At 37.1% G+C, this 26,294-nt stretch overlaps 1 protein-coding gene across 4 annotated transcripts in view; it reads right to left on the bottom strand.

Moving 5' to 3' along the window:
• Window positions 1-26,294, bottom strand: part of ZNF521 (zinc finger protein 521) — a 271,861-nt gene that overhangs the window by 112,048 nt on the left and 133,519 nt on the right. For 3 of the 4 annotated variants that reach the window (XM_032421453.1, XM_032421450.1, XM_032421452.1), the window contains one exon: window positions 15,628-15,712. In XM_032421453.1, the coding sequence (XP_032277344.1) occupies window positions 15,628-15,712 (85 nt within the window). The remainder of the gene's footprint in view (window positions 1-15,627; window positions 15,713-26,294) is intronic. The other variant, XM_032421451.1, reaches the window with a different exon arrangement.

Below are 26,294 nucleotides of genomic sequence, written 5' to 3'. Positions count from 1 at the left end.
GTCCTAATGAAGCAGCAATTACATCTAAAAAGGGAGCCAAGCCAAAAAACATCCTCTTCCAATATCTCTTTTTCAAACATCAGACGCCAGTATAAGCTCCATGGTTTTCATTTCACTTTCATACTATCTCTCTAAGCTGTTGGAAACATGTTAAACTTAAGACAGGGCGTGGTGCTCCAGTTAGGTGTTACTAGAAAAGATTAGCAGAGAATACATGCCTATACACAGACCTGTGTACAGGGCAACACAAACACACACAAACAAACACAAACCAAAAAAAAAAAAACCTCACAAAAATCTATTTTAAAGAATCTTAGCCACTAAATAATTAGGAAACCAGAGTTACTGAGAGAAAATTTGAATTAGAATTCAGAAACCAGAAGTGTATTTTAAGACCTCTGAAATGAATGTACTTTAAATTGTAGTTTATAAAATAGTATGTGATAGTTCAAGATAGAGATTATGTAAAGCAGACTTTTAAAGAAAGTTATAATTACTTTTTTGTTTAGAAATGAGTGCTTTTTTTTTGCCCCCAAACCAACCCATAAGACTTGAAGGATTCTAAGTTTTACCTAAAAGACGCACGTACTCACACACAATTTTATTGAATGAATTGTTACTAAGGTAAGTTAAAATATGCCAATAAGTAAAGAAGTTATAGTCATCTAAAACAGCCTGGACACAGAATACAATCTCATACTCCTGCCAGGTTTTCAGCATCCCATTTATCCCATGCGATGGTGCACTTCAGCATAATAATGCAGCAAGCCTAGGATGCAGGAGACACAGAAATAATGTCAAAAGCAATTCTTCACATTTGGATCGCACCACATCAAGTGCAAATAGTGAACTTAAACATGAAAATGCAATTTGCTCCTTCTAAAGTATACATTTTTATCTCTCGCAAAAAAAAAAATCACTTTCATTTACAGCGCCTCAAGGTAAAGAGGATGGCATCTATCACAAGGGCAGAGAATGGCTGAAGGATTTAGAAGCAATCTTTTCATAATTCTTCTTTTGGCGAGGAAGTGGAGTTATGAGTTACTCAAAATTCATAAAGATTATTAAGTTTCCATCCTCACAGAAGATCTGCACCCACTGTATCTCTCAACTATTCTGTCAGCGCTGCAACCCAACACTGTTGAGAAGAGGGCTCTGGTTCAGGACATCCATCCATTTTGTGGGGTCGTTGCACCACTGCAGAAAATAAAGCTGATGTCCCAGTCAACAACACCCGCACCCAAACCAACAAAACGGCACACAACAAAATAAAACCCAGATTGCTTCCATTGGAGCAAGCCTATGAAATCTGCACTGAATTCAGGGTACTCATTCTATCAGCATTCTTTCCTGTAAGTGATTTTAAGAGGTAAGTAAGTTCCCATTTCAGCAAGTTTACTCCAGATTATCAACTTGTTTGTGCCGGCTAGGCTCTATGAATGATTACGCAGTCCCTCGGAGCCCTCAGCGAGGACTGACTCAGCACCCACAGCAGTGACCCCCTCGCGTTAAAGAAGCCCCCACACGACAGTAAGCTTTCCTGCTTGATGAATGCCAATCTTACAGCTCATCTAAACGGAGCCTATGGGCTTCACGGTTTTCCTTCTTATTCTTCATGTAGGTCTATGAGAAGTTATGAAACATATTTTTCTAGTCCTCCCAGGGGCGAGGTCAGGGTCACGATGTGACCTCAGAAACACAGCAGTCCTGCAAATTCAGACAGCCTGGTGGCACTGAGTATTAGTGCTCTCTGCCTGGCCTAACACAAACTCTAACATGCAGCACAGAGCAATGCCACTTAGGGGAAAAGACAAGCAATGGATCAGTGGGAGAAAAATAATGGAATTTAATCCCATAAAAATATCCCAGGCACATGGCTCCTTTTCAACAAGCTGCCAACCTCAGGTGAGGGCCCAATGTTCTTATGAAACTAACCACTTGGAATTTACCACGGAGCCACCTAACCGGATATTTTGATCAGATTAATTTATAGGATTCTGGACCCACCCAGAGATTCTCATTCCCACCATGTCAATAGTCCCCCAGGGAATGATTTCAAACAAACATACAAAAATATCTGTCTGTGCACAAGATAGATGTCTTAGATGTGTGAGGAATGACCCCGGGAACTGTGTAGGCTCATGTGAAAGACTGTCACAGACTAATTAAGGACACTGCTGCCAGGAAGGGAAGGCTGACCCTGCAGTCTTATTTACACAATTTCCAACTGGAGGGCTGTGAAGTGGAGCCCCAGTGGGGGCATTTCTATCTGAAACCCAAGGGCACCTGCATTAAGGAAACTGGTGTAAATGAATCCCTTTGCTCAATGACAAAAGGAAAGACACCAATACTTCAATTAGGGACAATAGGTGCCAACCTCTTGGATTCTATGTAGGGCTACGCAGTTACTTCCTTATTTGTTTATTATTGTTATTATGACTAGTTGCACTTCACTATGCATTCAATTAGAGGGACATTTCGAGGCAAGAACAATAAGCCCCTTAGACAGAAGGTAGTGATTCAAAAATTGCAAAACCTCAGCTTTCAAAAATAGCCTCAGTGACCTCTTGCAGTACTCTGACCACTCTGCAGCAAGCGGGAGGTAACCCCTGTGAAGAGCGAATTCTGGCAAAGTTCTCTCTTCACAGATGATGCACAGCTTAAGCTATAATGAGTTTTTGGGTTACAAATGCTGAACGCATTAATATTCCTTGATGATAATTATCACAGTATAAGCACCTTTCCCAATGTGAGTAGCATAAAGCAACTGAAGCAGCATTTTTGCTACATTTGAAACAAGCTGGAAAATGGGATTTTCTACTCTTGTAACCTGAGGTCAACATACATCAAGGATTGCATATTAAACACACCTTTATATGAACCCTGTATCACTTTCCTTCTCTCCTCCTCCATGTATACCTAAAGCTATCTCCTTGATCCATCCTTTATCATGAAATCCTTGATATGCACATGTATGTGATATACATCATTTCAAAATGAAATACTATCCCCCCCATCATGTTTCTTCTTATGAGAATACAAATAGCAAATAAGATCAGTAAGCCGTGCTTTACAGATGAGATGTGTCTCTGTGCAGTTTGAATGAATACTGTGGTCACTGGCTGCATATAAAACAGGATGAAAATTAGAATCAAGCAAATAGGCTCCTAGAAGAACCATATTACATACAAATCTGAACAAACTACCGGCCTTTATCTTTACACCTTCAAAACTAATAACACAGCAAGAGCACTGAAAGACTTAAACGTGAATTCTGGCCCACCAACATGATGACAGTAAGGTTGTCAGCATCATATTTACTGGCAATATTTTTGCATAAGGATCCCAGAAACCAATTGTCATTCCAGATTAAAAGAACAATTATTGCTATTTAGATAATAACTATCACAAATGATGAGAAAGAATTGATAAAGATGATCCATTTGCATCATATCAGTGTGTACAATATCTGTTATTCAGTATTTGCCATCATGTACCCAAAATAGATGCTTAATAGATTTAACTTACTAAACCCCAACTGGATTTGATAATATGCTCTGAGTGGAGTATAAACTGATTTGCCCTCATCTCTTTTTCTTTTCCCCTCTATTCAGTGAAAAAGAGAAAATATCTATAATAAAGCTCCATTGATGCTAGGACGGCCTAAAATAATCACAATGTAAGAGCTTCCTTTATTTTTTTTTGACATACTATAATGTCATTTTTAATATTCTATGTAAATAACCCCAGGAGCGCTTCGACTTAACAGTGACAAAACAAAAGCCAATTTGAACCCTGAATTCAAAGCGTGTGAAATGACTCAGGTGTTGGTAGGTATAAGTCTGCTGACCTCATTTGCACCGTGTTACCCCCACACTTCATTTAGAAAAGATGCCACGCTACAACCACTTCAAGTTCTCTAACATCATTTTTACTTATGTACTGCAAAAATGTCTTCAAATCCCATCTGAATAGATGGCAGGGTTACCAGGGAACCTTTACTAAATATTTAACAGCACTATCGGCTTATTAAATACTATAATGTGAGAGCCATGAAAGCATGATATACAGTGCTCGCCTTTTTTTTTTTAAAGCGATGCTGGTGCTCATTTTGAACACTCACAAGCCCATTCATCAGTCGAACTGATGCATTTTAAAAAGTCCTCATTTACTAGCAGATTAATGTGGTTGGAGAACCTTTTTAGTGTAGAAATGACTGGAAATCTATTTGGTTTTACTGTGCAAAATTTGCTTTACTCTGGCTGGGGAGAAAAAAAAAAACAACCTCACAAAACATTTAAAAGGCCATTTTGAAATAATATGCCAAAGCTAAAGGAACACAGTTTGAAATAAAAGTAGGTATGTTTTTGTTTACAGGAATGTACATATACTAAAACAAGGCAACGAATTTATAGGCAGCTGAGAGAGTACATGTATTCATCAAATCCAGAAACAATATCTCAAATACACATCATATAATGAGATTACCTATTGAGACTGTTGCTCTTGACCATGACATTGTTGGCAGGTGACTTCATTTGCCAATATTCATGATTCCTCTTTTGAAAAAAAAGATGGGTTAATATAATCGTTACATATACTATGTTAAGATATTTCTAACTAAAACTATGTTGTCTTTTTTAAAAGTTAACCAGAAAATTTTTCGCCTGTCCTGGTGGGCAGAAAGTAAGAATTCTCTCTTGAGATATTTCTATTCACAAAGAGATATACTATAGTCTAATTTACAGAAAACTCCCTTTCCACTAGAGGTTTGCAGAGTGAGCATTTAGCCTGTAAACACTGTAACAATGATTATCCGTCCTCCCAGTTCTCAGTGGAGACTCTTGCTTTTGAAAATGTCTTGTGGTGACTTACTAAATTCAGGCTATTTCAATTAGTATTACTGCACATTAAAAATTAATTGCATTACTGAGTGGATTAAGGTTTAAATTTCAATTCTACAGTATGTGCACTAGAAATGACAGCTAAAAATCAATGCTCTTTGGCCCACAATCGGAAGTGTGTACGGTCGAATAGCGCGGGACTGGCGTCACTGGCCAAGCAGTTTTAAAAGACGTGATAGTTCAATTGAAGGTGTGTCAGCTCTAATTCTAGATTTTAGTTTGAATGCTGCACAGGAGCCCAGCCTTAGGAAAAGAAAAACAGAACAACAGCTGCACTAACAATTTGGAAAAACAAATGGACACAGGTACTAAAATTATGACAATAGAAAGATTAACAGTCACCCCAAATTCACATATAATTATCCCTAAACTAAAACCCTGCTCATAATTCTGTTCAATAAGAACAGAAGCTCACTCACTTAAATCTACATTATTTTTTATTAGTTATTGGGGGATGGTAGTTGGTTGGGGGCAGGAAATAAGCTATTTTTTATAGAGATGTTACTAATACATACAATATTCATAATGACTTTAATCTGTGTTTTAAGGAAATCCAAGAAGACAGTTCAAATACAAATCTTTCCCTTAAACAGTAATCTCCTCTCGGTCCCCCCATGTAAATTATTAAACCTCTTTGGGGGAAGGGACAAATCAGCCGATCATCCTGACTACAAATTTATAACACCTACACAAAATGTTTGAAAAGAAATGGGTCACTTTTATTCACAGTAAATTTGTTCTTCTAAGAAGATGAAGATGAAGAACATTACGAATGAAGTCAACAGAGTAAAGTAGCATCAATAAAGACGCACAAAGCCCCCAGGACGTCTGAGCTTGGAACTGAACGGTGATTGGTGTGTGCCTAAGAGGAAAAAATGATGCCTGCAATGTTCCTTCAGATCCCCTCTGTGTTGCACTGGTGGCCAACAGCAAGTTCGGCAGCAAGAGAGTAAAGAAGATGGGAAGTAATAATAACAATAAAAAGAATAATCTGGTGCAAATGGACCCCAAGGTGTAGTAGTCATCCCCGTGCAACAATCGCCCTTCATTGCAATTTACTGATGTTGCTTCATTACAATACAGCATATAAAGGGGTAACGTACAAAGTGCACTATTTAAAGCGGCGTGTTTTGAAGCAGCACGTACCACCCTGGCAGGCTCTGCTACGGGAGGCATGTCAGACTGCTCGAAAGTGAAATTACCTGTGCACAAATTCAATAGAGGCGCTACGTGTATACATCGCGGTGATAAATTTGAGGTGAAGAGGATAAAAGGTAGCAGGGAAAAGTGTTTCCTTACTGAAATATTAAAGGCATTTCAAATGAGTCTGAATTAACACATCCTTTGGAAAGGTAACAACTTGTGGCTCTGTTAAAAGGAAAGGATAAAGAATATGATGGTTGCTGTTTGAAAATACACACTGGCTTTCTGTTAATTCCTAGTCTCCATAAAATGAACTTAATCAATGTCTGTAGGTGAAATGCACCTTCAGGTTCCTATTATTACAAGAGAAAAATGATTCATTTTCTGAGTCTTGCCTGCTGTAGTTGAAAGTCTTACTTCTCAGTCAGCGCCCAGAAGATGCTGAAGCAATGCGTTAAGGGGAAGAAAGAGATTCTTTCCCCACCAAGGATCACTGAGTATGTCATTGGTTAATTCTTGCTCTGTGCTCCTCATTAGCATTACTCTCAAGTTTCTGGTTATCATATCCGAAATATTAAGACATAATAACTACGAAGGTGCAGATAATTGGATATTAACCAGAACATACTTGACTGGGCAGGAGGTAGGGCCCTGCTTAAACTAATCCTGAAATATATTAATCACCAATTAATGAAGGGGTTTCAAATTCATTTTCTATTACAGAACACCTCCGAGTATCTAAGCTTTTTCTAACAAAATGACTTGGAATAACAGGGTAGAAATAAGGAATATGACCATCTGATGATGTCTTGAATTAATTCCTTACAGCCTGTTGTCAGGTAATCATGAAAACTATAGTTAAAACCTTGATTACATTTACAAAGTCTGACGGGACAAAGAGGGGACACTTTTCAATGTTCAGTGGCCTTGGTTTAAATCCCAAATTTATCCCTTTAAGTGGTAGAGCGATAGCTAAACATTTCAGCGGAGAGCTGTCACAATATTATCTGAGTCTTTCAGCCTAGACAGACCTCTAGACCTCCAACCTAACAACAGATGTACTCTTAAAATATAAAACCAATTAATGGGAGCCAGAGAAGTCCAGCCAAGGCATGCTTTGTACACAGTAAACAGTTAAGTAGTGAGAAGTTGACGAATATATTAAGGGATAAAAACCTTAACTACTTGGTGGTGGGAAAGTCATCACCGCATAGATGGAAATAAAATAATGTTAAGAAAAGAAAAAGGAAAAAAAAGAAAGAAAAAGAAAACAGGAAGAGGAACGGAGAGAGAAGGAAAGCTGTATTTCTGTACAATCCACGTGGCTGTGAGGTTGAGTCTGACCTGCCACAGATGTTCTATTAGTCTGGTTACAAAAACCCCCACTACGCTCCCTGGAAAAGCCTCTGCGCATACTCACTGGGTTGGGTTAGAGAAATGGCCACAAAAATGCCATTCATCTTAAAGAAAAAATAAATAAAATTTCCAGGTACATGACTCTCACAAAAGGATTCTAGTATCTTTTCACACTTGAAAGGTGTAGCTCCCAGATACTCTGAAAACGACTTACATTTTTATGTCAAGAGAAAACCATGTTTGGATTAATGCAATGTAAGCAAGAGATCGAAATGACATCAATTCCTCTGTTGTTTTTTTTTTTTTTTTCCTGACTTTACTCACTTCATTTTGATGGAGACGGCAAGAAAACTCCTGTTCTCTCAGGGTTTTTTTTTTTATTCTGTTGTTTACTGACTTTAATTTTAATAATTCCTAAATAAGCACTCACAGCAGATGAACTCAGATATGCAGGCAAGTAGGCCCTTTTATCAACAATTTTGCCATAGAAATACACAAACATTTCAATGGCTCTTCATTAGCAAACAAATCAACAAGTGATATTTTAATGCATGACTTTATTCCATCTCTGTGGGGACTGTAGTTGAGAGTGTGATGTACAGTACAGAGAAAGGAATCATCAGCCACAGTGTCCCAGGGCTCTCCCCATTGAGGTCTTCGAAGGCTCTGCTTAAAGAGTGCATTTAATTGACTGATAGACAGTAGCTTCTTTGTTCACAGAAGACAGCGAAGTAATGGCAGCTTGAAAATCGTACCATCTACAGGGTCTCCTGAGACCAGTAACAGGGGGATATGTGTCAGGAATAAATAAATAATCTAATTATTAAGCCACTTCCTGTCAAGTTAACTCCAATTTGTTGGCTTTTGAAGGCAACAAAACGAGGCATTTTTCCTCATTATGCTTCTCTTTTTATACCAGTGGTAATCACAGGCGGATTAAAGGGTGCCTGATTGGTTTTTTTGTCAAGGAACTGAGAAGCAGCCAACAGTACAGAAAAACAGAGTTGGGTTTAGAAGAAATTTCATGCTTGTCTCCTTTCCAGCTCCCCAGCAGCCCACACGGCGCCCCATACAGAGCTGCCAGCTGTACAGCAAATGTGCGCCCCTCCAACTGAGGCCTACCGGGCCGCGGGCGCCATCCCGAGAGCGGCGAGCTACCTTGCAATCTTGGCAGGTAGCTCCTGCTGTCAGAGGCATAATTCTAAAGGTGACCTACGAAACCCCATCAGCTCACCAAATGCAACAATATGAGCAGCTCAAGTTCGACACCCACTCTCCATACTGGCTCCCTTTCTTTTGTTTACTGCTATTAACGGCCCCGAGACGAGCAAAAATAACCTATGGAAATGGGTCAGCAGAGACCTCTTCCTTTTGTGCGTCGGAAGGAGCCCGTGGAAACAGGCCCGGGCGTGTCTGTGTAGACAGGCGTGCGTGTGTGGGCAGGGGTCTATCTTCCTGTGTCTACTGCCCGTGACTTTTGGTGCCCTCCATTCAGAAATGTTCTTGCAGACTTCATTCAGAAGCGGATCCCCGCGTTGGAGAATAAGCATATCGAGCGGGGAGCGTAACACGGATACACTTGTGGCCTGCTCTCCAGCAAGTCAAAGGTGAGGACAAACCCGGAGCCAGAAGCCCCGCCAACGTGATTCAACGTGAGGCAGTCACATGGAACGATCCATCTGGCACGGTCTCTTTTCCCAGCCTCTCTGTACGGAGCCTAGGAAGGAAGGCTGGCATCCAGGAATCCGGCTGGAGAGCAACATTCTTCCGAGGCCTCTTTAAGGGCAAGTGCGTTCTCAAAAGTCACAAGACACTCCATCTTCAATCTGTCTGCGGACCGGACGGGATCCGAGCGCTCCATCTCAGGGAAAATTAACATCACAAGAAATGGCCAAGGGGCTTTCAGAGGGGCCAGGAAATTAGAAACTCCACTCACTGTCAGTATTTTTCACTCCTGTAAATCCAAGCTGCTGGGCGCGGGCTAAAACACACCACCAGGACAAACACCCCTGATTTTCTTTTAATAGCTTAACACCAAAATTAAGAAATGGGCTCAGAGATTTTCTTACAAATTTGCTTCAGAAATAAGAATCCGAATCATTAAGAGGAGCCTTGAAAACGATCTTATTCAGGAAAGACTTTTTTTTTTTTCTTTTTAAAGTCTCCCCCCCGCTTTATTTGAAAACGTCTTTGTTTTTAGGAAGCCTACTCAGAGAAGAGGCTCGCCACGTTCCTGCAGCCCCACGTTGCGCTCAGTAAAACAGTGTAGCTGTGTTCGATTTATGCCTGCGTATGTCCTTTCTGAATACATCTTGAATTTTTGTTAAATTGCGCAGATAATTAAACCCTCTTCATATTTACAGTCTGCTTCATTGGTACCATGAATTCTGTTTTCAGTTACTGTCTGCAAATTCCCTCTCTGAACAGTTTCATACTAAGCAATAACACTTCATTTTACGTAAGTTTTATCTGATGTCCCCATACAGAGCTGCCAGCTGTACTGAAAATGTGTGGTTCTCAAACTGAGGCCTACCGGGCCACGGGCTCCATCCTGAGATCTATGAGGCACCTTGCTGTCATTGGCAAGCTTTCTCTGCTATCACTACGACCATCACTCCACACGGCACACAACTTAAAATCATCTGATTATTAGAATTTGTGGCCCACACTCCATTTTATCCTTTATTTAATCTATTCCCAGATCACACATTTGTTTAAATGTTTTGGCTGGTTTACAAATCATGCAACCATCTGCACAGTAGGTGTGACACCATTTTTTAGACAAAAGTTACGTTACAAACAAAGATAAAGTCATTTGAAATGCTTTGATGTTTGTTATTCTGCCTGGTTCACTTGGACCAACTCTAAGAAATAAATAGAATTATCTGTGTAAATCGATGAACATCTATGAAAAACAACACCCAGCAGAACGCCGCGCTTGCTCCATTACCTACGTTAATACCATGACAGCTGAGGAGAGATGACCTGGCCCACTTCTCATCTCTCCTGTACAGATGGCTATTAAAGAGAAAGTATCCCTTTTGTATGGTCCATGTAGAAACCCTTTATGGGCTTTTCAAATAAGCCAGCATTGCCCACATGAGGGTAGCTTTCTGTTACCATTAAACTGCCCAGATTTCATCTTTTTTAATCCAGCTCTTGATGAAATAAGCCAGTATTTCATCATATTTAACACCAAATGCTTGTTTCTTAATTCCCTGAGTTTTGTAAGCCATCAAATGATGACTTAGAATTCAATAGTCTTCTCATTTAGAATTAAGGCAAACTCCAAAGAACCTAATGACTTTGAGTTTCTTAGGAGAGTGCAGATACACACACACACACACACACACACACACACATATATACACCCACATACATATATATACCCACACATAGATGCATTATTGTAGATTCATTTCTATTCCTTTAAAAAAAAAAAAACAGCCAATAAAAGCTGAGAGTTAAGAGAGCAACACGGCCCTTTATCTTCCTATGCAGAGATCCCTATCTTTGGATATTTCCCCTTAAGACATAGAAAATCCAAAACCACTATAGACCTCAAAATATTGGTTTTAGTCTATTGTAAAACAAGAGCACTCAAGCTGAAATGTTTCAGAAGTGATACTGAATGTCACAAAACTATAATGAAGATTAGTCACATAGCACACCATCCACTAAAGAAATGGAAGGAAAAGAACGTCATTTGTGACCTTGGGCATCAAACAAATTGCAGAACACATGCATGTCACTTGCCACAAGAACAGACAAAAAATTCACCACAGTGAATTTTTTACAAAACTGATTTATGCATTCTTTTTTGTTTTGACATCAGTGATGTATATCACATGTAACGTAACACATGGGGTATATATCTTCCCACGTGCACACAGAAGACTTGAATCTTTTCGTGGTCTTTTAAAAATTATAACTCTGAAACACTGAGTATTCCAGATTTGAACAAAAATAGTCAGTATCTTTCCATCAGTGTTTTCCTATTAGTTGTCATTTATAGTTCCAAATTCGAGCTTTGCTTTTCTAAAAGATAAATACATTTGCTTCCTCCAAATGCTCTTAAGCATCACCCTTGATCCTGCTGGGACATGTCTATTAGTGACTATTTGTGGATTTCCCATTTTTTCACAAAACAGTGTGTTCCGCCACCTTAGATACAAATTTGCCATTGTAACCCTGATCTTTCGGATCAGAAGAAAAATACAAAAACCCAAGGCTTATTAAGTAATCATTTCTAAGTCGGTCTTTAAAAATAATTCTTAGGTACATGGTTCAGACCCATTCCCTTCGTATTCTCCATCTGAGAACTTTGAAAGGGAGGCCTGGAAATGGCCATTGCCATATCCTGACCCTTCGTCCTCCAAAGTCCATGCGTGTAGCAATCAATTCCAAGAATAATGGTATTTCTCCCCTTTGATCATTTCTTTGTCAAGCGGACTGGCCTTCGATGGTGAGTGTACTGCTGGTTGTCTACCACCAGCCGCTTGCAATTTGCTCACTATGTTTCATGAGACAGTTGTTTGGGGCTGTTTGGAACACATTTGTCTCTTTGGGGATTTAGACGCTAGTTGCAATGCCAACCTCCGTAGTGATCGAAATTTCTTTCTAACTAAAATAGATAATTAGAGGCTGGTAATTATTGGTCAAGAATTATCAGAGTGAAAAAATTAAGCTTCTCATAAATAGTTCTTGGCAATGTCATCTCTTTATATTATCACATGCCTAACAGCCCTTTATTCAGAGCACTTACAGATTTACTCTATTGCTGTTGAGCCTCATAATTTTATATGAGGCAATTCCTTTGCTGGGTTAAACACATTTAAATTCCCTGCTTTCATCTCTATCTGGGCTAATCCATATTAAATAATAATAATAATAATAACAGAAATCTCAAAGAGGAAAATAACAATAAATATTTACTATGCTGATAAAGAATGGGGAAAAATGAATTAAAAGACATAATCCACAATGGCTTCTTTCTGTATTCTCAGGTCAAAAGCCAACGTAATCTATGTGAAAGGAACAAAGGAAGACAAGAAAAAAATCTCTCATCTGTGCAGACTTGAAAAAAAGGGAAATCTTTTCCCCAGGAAAGCTGTTAAAATGTTTTGTAGCTCTTTTTGTGTGTGTGTGTAAAAAAGAAAAGAAACCCCTAAATAGTCACTGGTCTGACTTCTTACTGAAACTGTGTCAAAATGTGGTGGAGAGTGAGGTTTTCTTTCTTTCCTTAATAGACGTAAGTCAAATCCCTGATGCATTTTTATTGAGTAATTATTCCTGCAACTCAGACCATGTGTCCACACCTAGCTGCAAAACGGCACTTGAGCAGAGCGTCTCCAGGTCTGTACCTGGTAGAAACATTGATGGTTTTCCTTTCACAAATGTCCCTGGCCAATAGCCTGAGACCAGCACTTCCAGAAAGAAGCATGGAGGCTGTCTGGCACCGTGATTGCATTGAACATGCATGCTACAGAGTAGCAAATGCAAATGACTTGGTTAAAGAAGGAATCTAAAGTTACACTTCATTGGGTCATCTGCAGACCTCGTTCTCCATCAGGTGACATAATCCTTCCTCAAGACTGATTGAAATGTAGAACAAAATCTGCAAAAACACTATATACCCTCTTAACAAAAAGAGTAAGAGGCTTTTCAGATAGCCTCTAATCGTTCTTCCCTGCTAAATGTCTAGTTGAGATTATTTTTTGATTAGATAAAAAACATACACAGACACACAACCTAAAAATACCTACCCTCAATGGAGGTATTTTAGTCAACAAAATAATGCTGCCTGCCTCATTTGAAAGACTAAGTATCACACTGGGATTTTAAAAAAGGATACCTTAGCCTTTGTGACATCCTCCCATTATGCATTCTCTTTCTGTAGATATTAACAACACGACTGGAGTTTAAGGACTTGGATGCGTGGTCAACAGATAAAACAATTAAATGGATGCTATTCATTTGTTTAGGCCTCAAGTGCAAGAGAATTACATATTTTATTATTAAAAATAGCATGAATATTAAATAACTAGGCCCTCTGTGGAAAGGAATAGAATTTGCTTCTCTGATGGAAGGTGAATTGTTAAATGCTCAGATCCCAAGAGGAACTGAGTGTCATATTAATCCACTGTAAGGTAGAGGGAGAAAGCCCTGGGAATGCACTAATGTTGCAAGGAGTGTAAGAGAACTACAAAAGGAAAGGTATAAAGCAATTTGAAAAGAAGGACCAGGACAAACTAACAAATGTTATGGCCAAATGATACTAAAATTGGAAAATCAAAAAAGTCCCCTCATTGCGCAATATTCAATTCCGATTTGACATATGCAAAAGAAAATTAATATCATGGTGAAAAATATATTAAACCTGTTCATCTGGTTCCTGGGATAAATAATAAAGTCCAGAACCCAAAATAAGTTTATGTAGAATAAAACCATACAGAAGCAGGGCCTACAACATTTTGCTAAATCTTCCATAAGGTGCAAATTCCGAGAAACGTTTTTGCCAAAGCCCACATAAAACTGTATCATGAAGCAGAATCATGAATGACTGCCACCAATAAACTCTACTCAAGAAATAAAGAGATGGAAAATAATAGCATTTATCATGGCAGAAGAATTCATTCTTTCTAACCCATGCCACCCCAACCCCCCCCAAAAAAAGCAGTTTTGAAAGTTTATAAAGAGTATCTGTTTGGAATCCAAAATAGAAGAAAATTGCAAGGAAACACATTATTTAAATCTCTCTTACATGTTGTCATCACCTGCTAGACACTCGGTAAAGCTGTCACTGTTATTCTACCACACTGGAGAATAGGATATTGAATGTATAAGAAAGTCACTAATAATATTAGTACTTAAATCTGGAAAATATAGAGATAAAGTGATCAATATCTTAGCTGCTGTGTGTAAGTTCCACTTTGCACAATTATGTACTTAGTCTTTTATAAGCAATAATCCTCCTAAAGACCCACCATTTGAAAACTATAAAGCAAATCCTATTGAAAAGCTATTAATCAATTTTCTAACACGCTTTTGAATTTATCTTTATTAGTTTCTACAACAGCATTAGGAGTTCTGTTATGGTTGCTTTTAATGATCAGTAATGATAGTTGGAGCAACCCTTCCACTGAGCATTCTTAGAATGCTTCTGATTAGTGTATAATAAAACTTGTTTACCCCTGAAAACAAGTTCAGAGTCTAAAATGCTGAATTTTCTTTCCTGTCTTAGAGTTTGGTAATAGGAGAGCATAAGGTTAACTGGACTTTTTAGTATTATATCACAATTATTTATGGTATTATAAAATACCATCAAATGAGGATGAAATTAAAAAAACCTCTCATAGTATAAAAACACAAATGAGTAACAAAAATAGTATAAAGTAATTGTCATCTTACTAGTAGAAAAAGATCTGCTTGATAAAGTTTAATTGGCTGGTAAAACTCTTAGTGTTATTACTAAGTGCTTATCAAATTAAAAACATAGGAGTTAACCCCAGAAGAATTAGGGGATAATGGGACAATATGAATAACTGAAAAAATTATCCTTTTAGCTCCAGCCCATATGATAAATGCAAAATCCCTGAAAACACTGGCCGAGAGTGACTTCAGAAATCTTCACCCAAACAGCTTTTATAAAGATCTATGTAAAATTTGGCAGGGAAATAAAAAACGATTACTGAATTCTTTACATGATCTTTATGATCATGATTATTTCCAGGCTGTTGAAACGATACATATAAAACGATCTTATGGCAATTTAAATTATTTATGTTTCCCTATCACAAAAACTCACCACTTTAGATTTTGATACAAAGATGCTTAAGCAACACACAGCAGTGCCATTACCATAATAACTTCTGAAATTAAAACCTGTCTAAAACTCTATGGAAAGCTAACATCCAGTTCATTAACCATTCCTGTTAGTTTTCAATAATGCAAAAATGATTAGAAGTTTAATTTGTTAATCACCTGTGTTTTGACTGGCAGTAGAAATATGATCCTCTGCAGAAGTCTAAACTAGCCCTTGCAGAAAATAAAATGTGCTAATGTCTTATCAGGCCTAATAATAGTAATAAAAATCAGTCATGCCTAGGTAAAACATTGATGGCTGAACAATTAATTCATCTTTAACTCTGTTTAATTATATAGGCATTGATATACACAAGTAGGAGAAAAAGCTATCTGTAGTAAGGTTTAGAGTGTAACTCACCAATCATGTGATTTGCAACATGAACCTGAATATCCCATTCATTGTAGAAAACCATCTGACACTTGATGCACTGATAGGTCTTCTTCTGAGAAAACAAGTATAAATAGAATTACTTAGACGCATGCACTTTTTATTGTTTTCTTTAAAAAAAAAAACCTAACCCTACTCACAACATTTTTTTGAGATGCTGGTCTTAACGTGTGCTGTTAACTAAAGCTACTGTGGGTCTGCTGGGGCAAAGTTCCATGAGTGTCTTACTAAGACTTTGTGGTTTGATCCCAACACTATAGTTACAAACAGTTGGAAGAAATGGAGGCACATAATTATAGCATAATATATTTTTAAAGATTCCTAAACTCAAAAACAGAAGTTAGTATTAAAAAAAAATTCTGTAACACATGGCTGACTTTCAGAAACTGGATGTCTTCGTAGATCCAGACCAAAAATGTCTGTGATGTCGCTTCTAGATATCCCTTAGTAAAACGGCCAGTAAGATTCGCGGAATCTAGCTAAGAGATTCAGTGATTATAATTTTTAGCTTTAGTCTAAAATTTAGATGTTTCAGAAGTTGCTAAATACGAGCCTTTAAATACATATTTTCTCCCATAAAGACAGCATACCATACTGAACATTCTAACATCGTTTTATCATTTTACATAACAGTCTTGGCAAGTGGAGAAAGCAGGATTTATTAATTCTTGTATCATAAATAAAGAAACTGAGGCCCAGGGAAGTAGAAAGTTTTGCCTGATGTCAGAGGGCCCTAGAGCTGAGAAGAGAAATAAGTTTTCTTGATTCTAAAGGCTAGGCTATCTGATAAAAGCAGCCTTTATGACTTCACATCTTTATCACTGCTCAGTACATATTAGATGAACTCAATAAATAAAGTATTGCTTATGTTTTCCAGAACACAGCTACATAAATTCCTTTATGATGAAACCTGATATTTACAATTAAAAACCATCTTGGAAAACAAAATAAACCTTTTGAAATCTCCCAAATGTGAGAAAATGACATTTATAAAATCACATCAATGACACTTTGTTAAGGCATTCTTAGAGAATTATCATTTCATCCGCAGTCATATAAAATTGTTTCACTAATGGAAGCAATAAAAAATATCAGTCTGTAAATTGCAATTAATTAATTAAAGAACTCAACAACATCAAAGTCAAGCACAAAAATTTAGCATCATTTCATAAGCCATTTAAAATTATAAATGCTGTTAATGTAAAATTTTCTTAATTATCGTCACTTAACGTAGTATTAGCTTCTGCAACACAGGATACTAGTTATTCCTTGTAAAACACAGAAGAGAAGGCCTGTTTCCAATGGAAGCTTTCTAAATAATCTAGCAGGCTTTGTACATTAGGCATATCGTGAATTGAGTGTGCTGAATCTAAATCTAACACCAAGTTGAAAACCCTGACGATCACCAAGGAAGATTTACTGCGCTGAGCTGTTTACAAGATGCTTTTGATGGTGACATATAGAGCAACATGTGTTGTGTAAATAACATCTATCCCTTTTTTAACAATATTTCCCTTTAGAACTAGTTAGAAAATATTTCTTACTCCCAGATGACCTACATTATATATTGTTTATTAGCATACTTCTAGCATTATTCCTGATATGTGACCTTGCTGAAAAACAAAGAAACATAAACTTAATGGCTAGTCTTTTCTCTTGTTAGCACAGTAAAACATACAATATGTCGAAAACTGTCTCCAAAAATGATGACTGATGAATATGTTGGTGGAATATACTAGGGCTTTTTTTCTCCTGGTCTAATAATAAAGAATAAAATCACTTGACAAGCCAAAATAATAAAATACCAGCACTTACTACTACCTTCAAAATGAACTGACATATTTGAAGATCTACGTACGTAAGTTTTCTTTTATCATTGAAAGAAAATGCTTTTGTCACTGTTGATAATTCAAATACTAATTCTACTCTTAAGACAGTGTCTAAAACGTTATGTTCTATTCTTACTAACAAAGTCATACACTTATTTATAAGCTCCTAAATTGGGGGCTGAATGAAATAAGAATTTTATGTCATCAAAAACCATGTACCATGATCTTAAAATGCTGTAGTTTGAACGTTTCCTCTGCACACAGCCCACATTTCCCAAATACAAAGCAATGACATGTAAATTGGGATGTGTCAAGGTGTTCTTTTTTAAAGCCATGATATAAAATTCATTTTTACCTTCTATTTCTTTTTTTACAAAGTAATTTTAAATGACCTTTAAAGCATCCTTATTATAATTATAGAAATATTAAAAATATGGGAGAGACCCCTGCCCACCCATACACCATCTTTAAGTAAAGGGATTATAACCTCTGAACGATGCTGGTTGGCTTTGGGGAGCTCATTCCCTTGGAGGTAAATCCACTCCGGCTCTGTACAGCTGAGTTTGTAAAGGACTTCTTCCTAATTCTAGACCCAAATCTGCTTTTCTGCTACTTTCAGTCATTGGTCCTAACTCTAGGCTCTAGAGCAATAAAGAACAGGTTGGATCCCTTCTCTAATATGAAATTACATTAACCCTTTTTCAGACTGAGAATAGAGGGATGCTATAAGAAACGCTTTGAACAATTTTCACCATCCTGGTTACTCTCTTCCAGGTCAACCTTTTAAGAAATAGAACCCCAAATTAAGCACAATACTCCAGGGTTGTCCTGACCCTTAAGGAGTACAGGACAATTACTTCCATTTATATAGAAGACAACAACAACAAAAAAGTCAAGTGAGATCATTTCTTCTAAAAGCATATAACAGTAGAAACAGAACTTCCATTGTTTGGGCCCCAGATTGGCCTTTATCAACGCTTAAGTTGTCAATTTACTTGAAATGCTAATTTAGTACAATTTTTAAAAGAGACTTTTTTTCATTAGCCTTTTTTAATGTGCTACTTGGGAGTGGGGTTGTCATTTCCTGATTGTTCTCTTTTGTTTTCTGATACTGATAGATGTAATTATCAAGGATACAACTTTTTCCCAGCACCTCATTATTTTTGATTGATTTTGAGAACAATTTAAATGTGCCTTTTTGACATTCTTGTTTTCAGTTATACTCTGGTTAAGGTACTCAGAGACTTTCAGAAAAGAGCATCTCATAAATTAAAAAAAAAATGATTAGGATCTTTAATAATGTATACTTTAAAAAAACATTTTTCTGATTATCCCCTCCCCCCCCAAACTACATTCCATTAGGACTTAGGCTTCACATTGAGCTTCACCAAGCAAAAAATAATATACACTTTGCAGTTATAAATTGCTTTGATTTTTTTAAACAAAAAAATCTAACTATAAAAAAACTGACTATAAAAAAAGTCACTGAGTTCATAAGTAAGCCTCAAAACCAGAAAAGGAAAAAAAATCTTAGTTGCCACCATTGGAAGTGACTATTACATAAATCCCTTATTCTGAAAATTAGTAATTAAAGGCACAGAAGCACTAAGCTTTTTTAGGAGGAAATGTAGTTCATGCCTATTTGATGAGGAAAAGTTCTTTATGAGAGACTCACAGTAGAAGGGATGACAGAATTAGAAATCCACCATTTTGCAATGCCAAATAAAGGAGCCCAGGATACTCATTAATGGATGCTAAAAACTCTTAAGAGAAAGGTTATTCTGGAGATACTCAATTTTTATCCTTTAATAACTACAAAGAGAAAGATGTACCTTTGCAGTGGATTTATCTGGTGGTAATCACTGCAACCAGACTACTTAGCTTAATATTACTACTAATAAAATAGCCTGGCATTATGTGTCTCTCAGTGTGATGCAATATGGAGTATAATACATCATAATAAAGTACTCTCATCTAAAACGTATACCTGAATCGAATCAAGCTTTTATTTTTATTCATTTTTTTAAAAGACTTTATCTATTTATTTGACAGAGAGAGTGAGAGAGCACAAGCAGGGGAAGCGTTAGAGGGAGAGGGAGAAGCAGGCTCCCCACCGAGCAGGGAGCCCGATGCAGGGCTTGATCCCAGGACCCCAGGATCATGACCCGAGCCAAAGGCAGCCGCCCAACCAACTGAGCCACCCAGGCGCCCCTTAATCAAGCTTTTAGACAACCAGTCCAGTTTTCAGGAAATGCAGGGACAGAGGAATAAGCAGTCCCCTGAAGGGGGAGGGGAAAGTACACAAATCCAAAATATTCTTCAACACCAATCAAAACTATTCTTGGCCTGTTATCTTCAAAGAGCCAATGTCACGGGGTGGGGGGGAAGGTGGAGAGATTGTTCTCAGGTGAAAAAGACTAAAAGGACAACTAATAAATGTAGTGTGTGTGTAAATGTAATGTGTGGATTCTGATTTGGGGAGAAAACAGCAAAAAAAAAAGGTTTTTGGGGGAAATTGAGGAAATCTGAATTTTAGCTGGTTATAAAATAATATTGGGTAATTACTATTGTTAACTTTCTTAGATGTGACAATGGTATTATGGTTATGTGAATAAACATCCTTTTTGTTAGGAGATGCATACTGGATATTTAGGGGTGAAATGGCATTTACCTCCAAATATTCAGGAAAAAATATAATCATATACAGATAAAGTAAATGTGGTTAAATGTTAACAATTATTAAGCCTAGGTACATGCTTAAATATTTTCATAATAAAAAGTGGGAATAAATGAATAGAATAATTCATAATATGTCATTTTTTAAAAACACTAAACATAACCTGATTAAACCCAACCCTTTGGTTCATTTTAAACCCCCATACTTGATGTATACCCAAAATGATTTGTGATGAGTTGTTACAAATAGCTTTGCAAATTTTTTTTGGTATTTTTTGTGAGGGTTTTCTTGTTAACTTACTTTTTGTAAATCTAATATATAAACTCTAAGAGGTCAAAAAACCATAGCTTACATTCATGTCTATCATAAAGAAATAACAGTTTCCTACAATTGTCTGTAAAGTCTATAAAGAGCTCATATGCATAAAATTCACTTGCAACAAAACTGTGAGAGCTGATAAAGGAGGGATTATTATCCTCACTTACAGATGAAGTGACATGTACTGATTCATTCGGATTGTGAATACCGTAACTAAGTCCAGTATTCCCCCTACCTCCCACCTACTGGGTTTTAACACAGTTTATACTGTGATCATTTGCAGGTAAATTTACAGTGGCATTTTAGGTACATTTTGAAAGAAGGTTTTCCTTACAATTGTGTAGTTCTTTGGTCTTTGACGATGCCAGGGATGATATCAGAGTAAGAAAGCTGTCCCTAGCCACCTTCAACATAAGCTTCCAGTACCAGGCCCTTGACCATAATCCAGAGGGTGGAACTGGCTTCCAAAATCCCCTACTAGACTTCAAGATTTTCTCTTTTTTCTCAGTGTCCTGAGATTTTATTGCCATATTCTTAACCATATATTTTTGTTGATTAGTCCTGCTCAATACTGAAAGAACAACTTCAATCTGAGAGCTTACATATGTCTCCATCCTGAAAATTTTCAGCTATTATTTGCTTCAGTTTTCTTCAGTTTCCATGTGTTTCTCAAACACCCTCCATTCATTTCTACTGGAACTCCAATTAGGCAAGATTGGAGCGTCTGGATTTTGCCTCTATGTATCTTAACCATATTTCATGCATATTTTAGAAGTCAGTTTGTCCCTCTGCTTTGATCTAGGTGATTCTCTGTACTCTTACAAACCACGAGTTCTCTCTTCACTGGTCTCCAGAGTTTACCCTGTCTACCGAAACTTTTATTTCAATGACTATTTTTCATTTCTAATTTTAAACACGTGTGCTCTTGCTTTGTTTATGCTTGGATTTACTTCATAATTTGTCACTCCTTTTAGTAGAAATCATACCTTCATTTATCTTTCTGAGCTTCTAAACATACTTATTTCAAAGCCTTTGTCAGACTGGTCCATTTAATTAATTTCCTCGGGAGTAGAATCTTGGTATCATAACCGCTGGCATTTTTGTTTGTTTGTGGCTTTTGTTTTTTAGTTTTTGTTTTGTTTTGTTTTGTTTTGTTTTGCTGCTTTACTAGCATTAGATTCATTCACATATTTTGGAATCTTGGTTTGAAGCCCTTTGTAGTGAAAGGTTTTCTTTTTCTATGTGTTCATTCTTCCCTTGCTAATAGTTTTGCCATTGTTTCTACCAGCCTATCTCAGACTCCTAGACCAGGCGAGGTCTCATGAGACATTTCCTGTACGTCTGATGTGCTACAGGGATAGAGAGGACATTGCTAGTCGAATCACAGAGCCAGCATATGGCTAATTCAGTTTTAAGTCATAAAACTATATCTTTCTTCCTATCCCTTTAACTCTCCAGCTGAAAAGTCCTAATACCAGGTATGGATCAACAACAGAATTTTTTTTCCAGTCTCCTACTGTAAACAATGAAGTTTCTCCCCTGCCCTGCTTTAAGTAGCAGGTTTAGTTTTGTCCCACAGAGATTAAATCTAATTACCACTTCTGGAGTAGAATCCAGCAGAATCCTGGCTTCAGTCCTAACCACTTTTGAAATGTGGTTTCTGGATCTCAAAGATGAATTGTTTTGAACATGACTATGTCCATTTGGTTATCTATTATTTTATCTATCGTCATTATATGTTTGGAGCAGCAAAGCATGATGTTACAGAATCATTTCTCAAGGATGTCCCACAGCCCTCAGCCCCCTCCATGTCACCAGTCCCAAACTTCGGCACTGGCCATCAAGGAAGAACCAGTCCCAGACTCAGTCAGGACCCTCTGAAATCAGGATGTTTATAGCATCAATGATGCTATAAAATATCTACTCCAAACATATCCAGGAGTCTTAGTAGGGAAGCAACTTTAGAATCTTCTTTTTGCAATTAGTTGCTATTTCGTGGCTTCATCATTTAGCTGTGTGACAAATCATTTAATGACCCTGAGTCTTAGTACCCTTCCCTGTAAATTAAAACTAATAAAACTTACGTGTTAAGAGTTGATGTGAGAAGCAAGTGAGAACTATATAAAAGTGCTTAGTACCATGCCTACCATGTAGCATGCCTGCATTAAACAGTAACTACCTTTATTACTCTTTACTTGACAGGTTATTATGGAGACGGAATAGAATACTATATAAACTGTCTGACACAACAAAGTTGCTTGTCAAAGATTAATTCTCACTCTTTTTTTTTTTAATTCTCACTCTTTTATGTGGACTTTGAAACCATATTAAAATTTCTTCAAACTAGAATTCACTAATTTAAATTTTATGACAATTAACAAAGGTTAAACAAATGTTTATTAAATAAAGGTTTAAAAATTAATAGCATAAAGAATATCAGGAATTGGTGACAGTGTTGGGGGGTGGGAAGGAAGAATAAGATAGAGCATGTAATAAGGTACAACCTAGCTAGGAAAAAAAAAAAAAGCTCTTTTCAAGGACTATAGCAATACCATTCCGAGAACGAATATATTAATTACAAGTGAGACTTATATTTAAGATCAGTAGCCCCTTACTTGGCAGTATTTTGTTGGCAAGCAAATGAATATTATGTGTGAGTGAAAATCATAAACCTACAGCTTTCTACAAATACTCAGTAGTTCAGACATTTTACTAATTTAGTTTGGATATCTTCCAAGTAATTCTGAATTTGTATGAAAATAAGTCAGAACAGAGAGGGGGAAAAAATAGGTGAAATGTAATGGAAGCTACTAATGAGGAAAAGTTTGTCCAAGTAATTCACTGAAAAACACCAGCACGGATTATCTGTTGTGTGCTCTCATGGTAGTTAAAAGAAGGACACTATTGTCTTACAGATGTGGTTAATGTCCTGAGATTAAAGACCACATAGCCCTTTGTGCTAAGAGCTCAGTAACCAAGAGATATTAAACATGATTCCTAAATTCAAGGAGTTACAATATAAATGGGGAAAGAACACATACAAATATTAAACTGTTATATAAGTATTCTGCCAAAATAGCATGGAAAAGCAGTTCAAGACCAAGTGCCCATCAATGTACGGCAAAGAGAAGACTGCTAAGACACATCAGATGGGGACCAATTAACATGGTCTACCAGAGTCAGGAAAAGTTCCCTGGGAGAGGAAAGACTTTATCTGAGGTCTAAAAATGGGAACATTTTCCCTGAAGTCAAAACTGAGTTACAAAGTGTCTGCTACGTGCCAGGCAAGGGTTCACACTCTGTGGGGTACTCGGTGGAATGAGGAAGGCAATTCCGAACAGAAGCAGGACTAAGTAAGATTGCTCTGGCCAACTGACCGGGAAGGAAAAAAGAGGAGACAGACAAAAATCTAGTAAGAAGAAGATTCTTTTTTTAAATGACTAAGTTGCAATTTTTCCTTTTAACTTTAGACAAACTCTGCATAGGCCCCTTGGAATCTGAAAAGAAAACAATATTTATTTTAACATACTTAGTTTTTACAAATAAATCCAAAACTCCATAAAGATATACACTTAAGCTACCATTAGCTTTGAAATCAGGGGGTAAAAAAGCCCAACCAGTTTTTTCCTGCTTTTCTTGGGTTCTTTTTGAATATTAGATAAAATATCTTTGTAATTTACAATATCTTATTTTCAATAGTATCATCAATAGTCAAAAACTAGAAAATAATTGAGATTAAAAAAAAAAAAAAAACAACCAACCACAAAATTCTGGCTAGTACTCACTAAAAAACAAAACCCAGTGTCAAAATGGAGTAATTACCATGAATTTGGGCCTAAGTTTTTCTCATGGAGAGAGATGCTTTCTTAGGCTTATTCGTCTCCACTCCTCTGATTTGTCCTGATTCTGAATTTGGAGGCTCTTCCAAGAGACCTAGCTTATTTCCTCCACTACACAGGTCACTGAGACCCTCCGGGTAAGAGATCTTCATCTAGACGATCTCATTTAATAGGATGTGTTCAGTTGTTGTTTATTCTATGCCATAGCAAATATACCTGAATCAATCTCCTATAGTGTTGTCCATAAAATGGGCAGTCAATACATTTCATTTATTGGCTATCCAATGGACTAGTGAGGCATCCCACATCCAGCACCTTCATTCCTAAGCTGCTACCTACGACTTGACTATTTCTGCCTGAAAACTTCTCTACCACCCTACACTGTACCAGAAATCAGTCAGTTAGAAGAGGCTGAATAACACAGACTAAATTGACGCTGTAGTAAATGTTAAAAAAAAAAATCACTGGAAGCATGTGTTGATTCTTTTTGAGTTAGGATAGGAATTTGCTTCTAGTTACCACTGGTTATAATATACTGTTAGTTCCTAGTTTGGAGGGATTTATGATTCATAGTAGATTTGGGTTAACTTCCTCTATTGACTATTTGTATACATTCATATCATCCAGAAAGCTAAGAAATTGGGAGTGGGGGAATTAGAGTTTAAATCATCAATTTTTATAAACATAAATGAGAGGAGGAAAGGAGGGAGTCGAAATTCTTGCCTTACACCAAATTATGGTCTATTTTTCCCATCAATTATTCCAACAATATACTGATTGTTTTCACCTTAAAAATCTTAAAACTCCCTTCTGTCTCACTATTGTCAGAATGAGGAGCTGTGGCTGGTGGACATCAGAGACACCAAGCTAGAGAGATGAAGAAATAGGAACATTAAGTAGTATGTTGCAACACCATCAAACTGCATCATATGTCCACAGCGATCCAATGTTGGAGGTTAGTAATATGATTTACAATCCTACCATAAACCTGGAGAAAGTTTTGTGAGGGAGAAAAAATATTTTGGAATCCATTAAGAAACATTTTCTTAAGTATATAACTTCTGCCCTAGGCAAGTTGAGAACGTAGACAGGTTTGTTAATACTTAATGAGTACTAGTACCATTTACTAAAGACTTGCCATAAATATCAAAAGGATAACATAGAGAGGAGTTGTTATCTAATATTAAATCATAAAAGTTTCTTTTTGATTCTTCTTAGAATTCATTATATGTTGTATCAGAATTATTTCAATAAAACTGATTTTTCTCCTCAAGGACTGTAAGCTCTTTAAGGGTAGGTGGAGGGTTCTGTCTTATCCGTCTTGTATTCACCACAATTTATAACATGACTCTTTCCACACAATAAATTAATGTGTGAATGAGTCATACTGGTTTATTGTACAATAAAAATCTTTGCTTCTTCCCACTTCCCTTCAGATGAAGGCTCCTGTGGAGTCCTGGTTATTCTCCTTTGTTTAGATTTCCCTAATCTATCCTTCTAGCTATTCTTCTCTCAAAGGCTTACCTCATGTTCTGGCAGTTTTGTGTCTCTCTTATCTACAGAATGTCTCTGTTTTATTTGGGTTATTTCAATTACCCTGTATGTGCCCAAATTACCTGGTCCTTTATTACTCTTATTTCCATTGAGGCATCTTACCTCCTGTCCTCCTTCTCCTGGCTCTTCATCTTCTTCTTCTTTTTTTTTGGTTCTCCCTTTCACCCTGTTTTCATTTTGCATTCTGCCTTCTCTCGTCCATCCCTTCCACTTGAACAGCTTTCCTACTGAGGCATGCCACACCACCTTTCTCTTCTCCTTCAAATTGCTTCTAAAACCCCACCTGCTCCATAAAGCTTGTTAGCAATTACACCCTCGCAACACTGTGGGTGTTTTGTTGTTTGTACTCTTTGGCACTAAGTTTTTTAGGATGGAGATGTGTTTCCTTGACTTTACCTATTCTAAATCCTGCTGTGCAGC

Source organism: Phoca vitulina, unplaced genomic scaffold (genome assembly GCF_004348235.1).
Source record: "Phoca vitulina isolate PV1807 unplaced genomic scaffold, GSC_HSeal_1.0 scaffold24, whole genome shotgun sequence".
Classification (NCBI taxonomy): Eukaryota; Metazoa; Chordata; class Mammalia; order Carnivora; family Phocidae; genus Phoca; species Phoca vitulina.
The sequence above is the reverse complement of the archived record's forward strand: the minus strand, read 5'-3'. Positions and strand labels throughout refer to the sequence as shown.